This window comes from Thamnophis elegans, chromosome Z, assembly GCF_009769535.1.
Source record: "Thamnophis elegans isolate rThaEle1 chromosome Z, rThaEle1.pri, whole genome shotgun sequence".
In the NCBI taxonomy this organism is placed as follows: domain Eukaryota; kingdom Metazoa; phylum Chordata; class Lepidosauria; order Squamata; family Colubridae; genus Thamnophis; species Thamnophis elegans.
In genome coordinates, this window is record NC_045558.1 from 114869308 (window position 1) to 114878152 (window position 8845).

At 39.5% G+C, this 8845-nt stretch overlaps 1 protein-coding gene across 1 annotated transcript; it reads right to left on the bottom strand.

Annotated features, from left to right (window-relative positions):
* Positions 1 to 1387: 1387 nt before the first annotated feature.
* On the bottom strand, positions 1388 to 8845 carry LOC116521576 (vomeronasal type-2 receptor 26-like). The gene is made up of 5 exons (XM_032236235.1): positions 8567 to 8845; positions 7193 to 8050; positions 6045 to 6272; positions 3098 to 3239; positions 1388 to 2289 (listed from the first exon to the last, which is right to left on the bottom strand). The coding sequence occupies exons 1-5, from the start codon at positions 8843 to 8845 to the stop codon at positions 1388 to 1390; spliced, it is 2409 nt and encodes an 802-aa protein (XP_032092126.1).

Here is an 8845-nt window from a genome sequence, read left to right on the forward strand (position 1 = left end):
CTCTTAAAGCTGTGGCTAGGCGCTACTGGCCCATTTCCCTCTCCTATGTCCCTCCTCCCAGATCCCATTTCCACACAGTCAGCCATTGTGTTAGCAAGACTGGCATCAGTTGCTGGTGGAAAAAGCCAGTATCTCGGGGCAGAGAGCAGGTTGCATGTTTCCTCAAACAACCGAGGCAAGCCCACCACCAACAATGGCTGGAAGAAGCTCCACAAGATGCAGCCACCAGAGAATCAGCCCCAGCCACTTCTCAATCCCCAGCAATCACCCTTACGTTCTCAGGACAGGTGAGGGAGGGAAGGAAGATGAGTGGAGCCAGGGATCTGCAACAGTGGGACCTAAGACTTTTGTGCAGCTCCAGAGCCATGGATTGCAGACACCCAGTATATAGAGAGAAGAGAAGTGAAACTAGCACACATCCCTGGGTGGGCGGGGCTCCTGTGCTAATTGTACAAGTATCTGATGTGATTTTGTCTAACTTCGACTGCTGCTTTCTGTCTGTTAGGAAGCTTATGGTCCATTTACAAGTGTGGTCAGATACAGCTAGCTGATTTCGTTTAGAAGAATATCTGGAATGATGATATTGAATGCTGAGCTGGTGTACAAAGAGGATTCTTGCATAGGACTTTGGAGATTCAAGATATTGTAGGATGTAGTGCAGAGTTGTATTAAAAGTATCATGTGACAGTCTATTTGCTTGGTAGACAAATTGCAAAGGGGCTAATGGTGGATCGGAAGTCATTCAGTTTTAAACATCAAAGCATAATCCCACAACTTGTTTATTCACTCTTCCCAGGTCGGCATCATACATCCTTTTGGTAAGAAGCATATAACATAGCACTTACCCTAATCTTGAAGTACTTAAGATTATTTTGAAGGAATATATGATTTAGTTTAGATTTTTCAAAATTTGCATATTATATGGCAAACAGGGCAATGGTCTTCCAATTAAAATATACTCAAAGAAGATATCTGGCCAAATAAACTATTCCATTAACGAACCATTATGAAAAACATATAAAATGTAAACATGGTTCAGAATAGTCCTTTCTTTTAATATCGAAAGGGTAATACAAAACCTAATAAAATTTCATATTTCTATATTTCAAATCTTGTAGGTTTGGGCAATACATGGATACATCTGATTATGTTAATCAAAATTTACATTCCATCATTCACATTAACTTGGATAGGGCACATCCATTATTTGATCTTGAAACAGATCTCCTTTTAAATACTTCTTTTTCCTAAATCAAATTTTATGGATAAATGAAGTTAAATTAAGATCAGACAGATTTCTCTTAATTCCATCAAGGAAAATTAATGTACAAAAGAACCCCCATAAAAACAATCCGCAATTATGTAAAAATATTTCATTACTTTTCAACTACTTTTCTTTCCTTATTAAATGTTCCCTCTTGTTCATCTCAGGTCTCAATAAAATGATGTAGCATTTGGGGGAAAATATACACCCCAGTAAACCAGCACTGGAGGATAAGATAGAGAAGATCTCCACAGCTACCATGTATTTCCCTTTGGTGCTCAGGTAGGTTGGAATAAATGTCAGCCAAACGCTGCAAAAGACCAACATGCTGAAGGTGATGAACTTGGCCTCATTGAAACTGCTGGGAAGCTTCCTGGCTTGGAAAGCAATGTTAAAGCTGACACTAGCCAGGAAGCCCATGTAACCCAAGACACAGTAAAACATGATAACCGAACCTTCATTGCATTCCATTATGATTTCTCCCTTCAGTGAATGCAGGTCTATATCTGGGAAAGGAGGTGATGTACTCAGCCAAACAGTGCAAATAGCCACCTGGATGAAAGAACCTGAAAGGACAATAGAATTGGACAGTCCTTTTCCTACCCATTTCCTCATTCCAGAGCCTGGTTTGGTTGCCATGAATGCGAGAATCACAGTCATGGTTTTTGCTAATATAGACGAAAGGGCCATTGAGAAGATAATGCCAAAAGTCATTTGCCGGAGAAGGCAGGTCATCTTTTCAGGTCTTCCCAGAAAGAGGAAGGAACAGAGGAAGCAAAGAAGAAGGGAGATGAGGAGGATACAAGTGAGGATCCAGTTATTGGCTTTGACAATTGGAGTTTCTCGATGCCTCCAAAAGATTCCAACCACAAGGATTGTAATCAAAGAAAAAACAGTAGCCAATGTCACAAAGAATATTCCCAAAGCTTCTTTATAAGAGAGATAGGTGAATGCTTTGGGAATACATTGGTTTTGGATGCTGTTTGGATATTCATTTTCTGGACATTTCATGCAGGCATCCATATCTAGGAAAAGAAAAAGGAGATATTTTTTCCAATATAACAACTTTTTGTTAGTATAAAATACGTATTTATCAACAATTTATGTTGATATTTATTATCTTTTTTCAGAAGAGATGATAGCAATTATTTTAAGGCCAAAACATACATCAGTCTCATAACATAATTTTAAACCTGAGGTCCTTTGTTATGCACAGAGATGTTGTTTGAAAAACAAAAGCAAATGAAAGTGCTTTCTGTCCACTATCTGCATTTATACAATGAGGGAGTTACAAATAGATCTTTAAGTGCCATTCCTGTTTGGATGAGCAATATTTGCAATTTCAGAGACAAATAGGTTTGTATAAAGAAATATTATAAATACTCGATGATAATAAATCATCATTGATGTAGTATTTTAAGGAACAGAACAAGAAATTGGAGAACCCTATTTTGTCTAAACTATGGAAATCAATCAGAAGAACCAAATTAAAAGATTGAATGGATCATAAACTATTAGATTAAACTATATTTTTACTGTTACTGTTATTGCAGATGTGAAGAGAGTAATGCATCACAAAGTTATATTTTTCTGACATTGTATATATTAATTTGTCTTTTTATTTGACCATAGGGCAGAATTTAATATTTACAAATAGTTACATATTTACATATTTTAACTACATATCCAATAAATAGAAAGTAATCACTGAATTGAATATCCCCACAAATGTCAATTTTTCCCAAAGTGTTCCCCTAAATTATATACATAAATAATACATGCATGCATGCATGCATCAGAATGGATTTTTGCTGTTCAGCCAAACGTCCTCACATCTTTTTGTCCTACCTATTTCATCGGAGATCTGCCCTTCTGAACATGGCACGCAATCATAGCAACAAAATTTCTTTCCTTCATTCTTCTTTCTGCAGGAGCCTGGATAGCAGTGGTCATTGCACACAGAAAGAGGAAGCACCTGAACAATAATAGGTATGAGAGAATCAGAGGTTAAAATATCTGCATTAATACAAATTTCCCCAAGAACCCCTATGCAGGCTGAAGAAGCAGAAGAAAATGAGTAATGCAGAAACTTAATTTAATAAGAAGGAATTGGCGTTGACTTCTTTGTATGTTTTAGCAGAAGACCTGGAATGGCAGAAAATTATGTTTTCATAGGACATGTGTTTGGATTACTCCTAATGCATTCATTAGTTAATTTTTTTCTGAAGATGAGCAAATGCAATAAAGGGTCTGTTCAGCCAGAATGTTTAAAACAAGAAAATGACAGCACACATAGACACAGGCATACAATCACAATGGGGTGCTGGATTTCAGTCATGAGATGTTACACTTGGAAATCAGGATACTATGTGAAAAATTCAATTTTGCAGCCATATTTAAACTGGGGGCAAAGTGAATCTGCTTCTTGTTGTGCCATATGCGTCATTAGATATTGGCGATCATCTTGGCGATCATATTATGGTCAATAGCCCCACAAAAACATTTTTCTCTAGAGGATTAAGTGAAATATACCGTATCTCGACCCATTCCAGTCCGGCTTCAGGCCTGGTTACAGCACAGAAACCGCTTTGGTCGCATTGACCGATGACCTCTGGAGAGCCAGGGATGGAGGCCACACCTCCATCCTGGTTCTCCTTGACCTCTCAGAGGCTTTCGATACCATCGACCATGGTATCCTTCTGCGACGACTGCGGGAGGTGGGGGTGGGAGGCACTGTTTTGCAGTGGTTCTCCTCTTACCTCTTGGACAGGTCGCAGTCGGTGTTAGTTGGAGGGCAGAGATTGACCCCTAGGCCCCTAACATATGGGGTGCCGCAGGGTTCGGTCTTATCCCCCCTACTATTCAACATCTACATGAAACCGCTGGGCGAGATCATTCGGCGGCACGGGATAAGATACCATCAATATGCGGACGATACCCAGTTGTATCTGTCTGCCCCGTGCCAACTCAATGAAGCGGTAGATGTGATGAACCGGGGCCTTGAAGCTGTTAGGGACTGGATGAGGGCTAACAAGCTTGTGCTCAACCCAGATAAGACCGAGTGGCTGTTGTGTTTCCCTCCCGCTAATTTGGCAAGTGTTCCATCTCTCAGGCTGGGGGGTCAAACACTACACCCCTCAGACAGGGTTCGCAACTTGGGAGTCCTCCTGGACCCACAGCTGACCTTTGACCACCATTTGTCAGCTGTGACCAGGGGGGCATTTGCCCAGGTTCGCCTGGTGCACCAGTTGCGACCCTACCTGAACCGGGAGGCCCTCACAACAGTCACTCGTGCCCTTGTGACCTCTAGGCTGGAGTACTGCAACGTGCTCTACATGGGGCTGCCCTTGAAGAGCATCCGGCGACTTCAGCTAGTCCAGAATGCGGCTGCGCGAGCGATTGTGGGTGCACCTCAGTTCACCCACATAACACCTATCCTCCGTGAGCTGCGCTGGCTACCTGTTGATCTCCGGGTGCGCTTCAAGGTGCTACTTGCCACCCATAAAGCCCTTCATGGTAGTGGATCTGGATACTTGAGAGACCGCCTCCTGCCAATTACCTCCTCGTGACCAATTAGATCACACAGATTAGGCCTCCTCCGAATTCCATCTGCCAGTCAGCGTCGACTGGCAACTACGCGGAGGAGAGCCTTCTCGGTAGTAACTCCGACCCTTTGGAACGATCTCCCCATGGAGATTCGTACCCTCACCACCCTCCAGACCTTCCGCACAGCCCTTAAAATCTGGCTATCCCGTCAGGCCTGGGGCTAAAGATTTAATCCACCCCCACCCGAATGGTATGAATGTTGTGTTCTTTTTAATTATGTATTGTTCTTATGTGTCATTGTTTGTATCCCCTTCCCCATGAGTTGTAAGCCGCCCTGAGTCCCCCCAGGGAAAAGGGCGGCCTATAAATAAACTTTCAAATTCAAATTCAAATTTCTCCAGGTTGTGCATGAGATGTCCAAAATATTCTAATTTCCATTTTTTTAATGGTTTTGATGATTTCCCTTGACTTTCCCAGGTGGCTTATCACCTCCTCATTTCTGATTTTGTCAACCCAGCCATCTTTAAATCCACATTTCAAATGCTTCTAGTCTCTTCAAATGGCTTTCTGTCAGACACCAACTCTCTACTCCGTAGAGAGAGACAGAAAAGGTGTAACATCTGACAAGCCTGATTTTCAATGTTAGGTTATGTCATGACTGACAAAGACCTTTTTCATTTTGTCATGTCCCAGCTTTTATGCATACTTGAACTAATGTACCTGACCTTTTCAACTTTTTCTATTGAATCACATGAGTAATTCAATTGTGTACTCATTAAAGAAATCAATTCTGGCAAATGGTTGTGGGTTTTTTTTTCTGGAAACTAACTAAAATTCTGCAAATCATGGTTATGTAACCATGGAACACTGCAACTGTTCATAAATCTGAGCAAGTTGCATGTGCCTGAAATGTAATCACATGACAATAAGCAAGTCAGCAATCTCTGCTTCAATGACAGCTGATAGTATAACAGGATTTTTCCCCAGAAGTGGTTAAATGAACAGTTGTATTTCTAGGATTATTAGCAGTTACATTGGCAATTTTTGTCCCAAGCACAATCAGAGCCATTTGCCATAAACCTCCCATGAGCATATCAATACTCAAGTTTGTATATAGGAAAATGTTACACCTCATCATCTTGATAGATTCCAAAAGTTAGAAAAATCATTTGGTTTTATTACTGCCATGTATTTGACAATTGCTTTATTTTTGTTATTAGTTGAGAATTCTCACCTGATTAAAGCTTCTGTGCCATACAATTTGATTGTCATTAAGGGCTAATTCTTTCCCTGGTGGAGCCCGAGGTTCCAATGTTCCAACTTTGACTCGAGAAAATGAATTATTGGGGAAGGTAATCCAGTTTGCAACATCAAAACCTGTAATCAGTTCTCTGTTTTCATCAAATGTAATACTATCTCCCATACTGTTATTGAATATGATGCTTTGCAAGTAAGAATTAAGCTGCATTTTTTTAAAAATGAAAGAAATTAACAACAAGTCTTTGAAATCATAACTACATAAAATTATTTCAAGCTGAACTCTCCCACTTTAAAAAACACAAACGAGGATTGAGGGTATTTTCAAGTCAATGTTGACTGCTGCCTGGACCAGACTTGGCAAGATGTACAGAATTGGTTTGCCATTGCATCCTTTCTAGGATTGAGGGTGAGTGGCTGGCCTAAGGTCACAAGAAGGATGTGTGCCTAAACATGAGTAGAATGAAAGAGAATTTACATGTCCCAGGATAATGTTGCAAGATCTAATTTGGATCAGTTACCAGGACCAAAATTTTGTCGTCCGAGCTTTCAGACTCATGGAAGAGATCATCTTCAGAGAACATTTCTCCAGAGGACTCTGGCTCCAGCACACGTCTGATAGCTCAGAAGACAAAACCTTTGGTCATGATGACTGACCCAGATTGGATCCTGCCAAAGTTACATCTTCCAGTCCCATGATTTAACCACTACAACAAAATGATCATCATCATAGATCTTCCATATTTTACAAAATGGAACATGTATGAAGACAAGCAGCGTCTCCCTTTCAGACTCACGGTTAACTTCTTTCAACCACTGTTATAGAATATAACAGTATATTATGGTATATAATAGGGAGGAACATGAGAGAAATTAACTCACAATGATTGGCTTAATTTAAAAAAAACATGCATTTTTTTGGCTGCATAGAATATAAATCCATTCCAGAAAGGACACTTAAATAGAGTATCTCAAATTACATGACAGAGTGGCCAGTCTTCATTGACAAAGATGGATCATCTACATGATTGGTATAAGAGTGCTATGTAACATCATTATCGGTAGCATCACTAAATGATACAATTAAACAAGCAATTTTTGCGCTTTAGAAACAAAATAAAATACCTGCCATGCTTTTAAATTGTGAACTATTAATTGTTCTGTTCCTATTGCATTTCTACATCTGGACCTGGACTTGAGTAATGCATGGAAAGAATGTACCATAGCAAACAATGCATTGTAAATGTTGTAACTGTGACCACTCATGCTCATTTCAAATAATATGCTTGGCAAACTATCTAACTTCTCATCTCCAGTGCAAATTGTGTTGCTATTTTCATTTAAACTAGAAGTGTGTAATTGGCAGTCAAATGCCTGCTCCCAAAAATTTTGAATGAAATTGTCTTCTTTTGCCCAATATGGTCTTACACTATGAAGAAATTCTTGGAATCCAGGGGGCTCTTTTGAGCGAACTGTGAATGATAGGGCACCATGGAAACTCTGTATGTCCCAAACTCTCTGAATGGACAGTGATTCAAAATTCCAATGGGATGTAATAATCCACACTTTACCCAAAGGTGGCCATGAATAAACAAATGCTACAAAGATGATAATTCTCAGACTTTCCATGGCTGGTGTTAGGGCATAGATTAAAAACACTTTGACTTTATCATCCATAAAGAATTGATCATATCTTAACTCCATGGTAATCATGTGTATATATTCATCTATGTAAGCCTTCTGTGATATTCTAAATTTGAAAGCATAACAAATGTTGTTTTGGGAAAGCAACGGTTCAATTTTCTGCAAAAACATGTCTCCATAATCATCATCCATAGCCAAGATCCCAATCCAATTCCATTTAAAATGCTGAAGTAATCGAATAACCCCAGTGTACTCATGCATTTCATTTGGGACCATCTGGTACAAGAATGGAAATACATTTTTGTCTCCATATACTGCAGAAAATGTTCCATAGGCAAGCTGAAAATCAATAGAGCACAAATAATCCAGGCAATTACATTAGAATTTAATTGGAATTCATTTTCATCATAGCTAAGACAGTAGTCAGCACTGAAATGTTGGTGGAAATTAAGCAGTCAGTTCAGATACATGCAGCATTATATGAGTTAAACATTGTCTATCTTTTTCTGACCATGTATGAACTGAATTTGAAAACCCTTAAAACTGCACAATATCAAAAGCCAAGCATTTATGATCTAAAAAGTTTGACTGCCTGGATTTGTAAGTTCTGGAGTGGCCAAACCACTTTGAAATTCAATGCCAACAGGTATTTGCTAAACTTCAATATCGGGGTGAAACTACCAAGAGCTTCTAAATATTTAATCATCCCTATAGTTCATCCATACTTATATTAACTCTAGGTACAATGCAGTGTTCTAGATTTTCCCCTGTGAAAATCACTTCTGCAATGTGGCATAAATGTGGTACAAGAATGAAAGAATTTGGGATTTCTAGGCATCAATCTCAAGTATTTACCTGTGGAATTTTGAGGTTGGTGAGAACTGTGGCCATGATGAATGAGGTCTCGATCAAGCGTCCTCCAATAGCGGCAATAAATGTTTTCTTTAAATCACAGGTAAAATTGGGGACAAATTTCTGCTGTGTAGAAAGTAAGCTCAACATTGCCTTATACGTTATCCTTGCAGGGAAGTAGTTGTTCACAATGTGGAAACCTAATGTGATGTTTGGTAAGACCTCAGTGTTCCTGTTGATCTCCTTGATAGCAAACACCAAAGCAAGGATATGCTGATACAT

Excerpts from the sequence above, each read along its gene's own strand:
- LOC116521576 (XM_032236235.1), bottom strand. The coding sequence starts at position 8,845 with ATGTATCAGCATATCCTTGCTTTGGTGTTTGCTATCAAGGAGATCAAC. Across the intron at positions 6,273-7,192 it reads ACAATTTAAAAGCATGGCAG|CTTAATTCTTACTTGCAAAG; the intron begins GTATTTTATTTT and ends AAAAAAATGCAG. Across the intron at positions 3,240-6,044 it reads GGCACAGAAGCTTTAATCAG|GTGCTTCCTCTTTCTGTGTG; the intron begins GTGAGAATTCTC and ends ATTATTGTTCAG.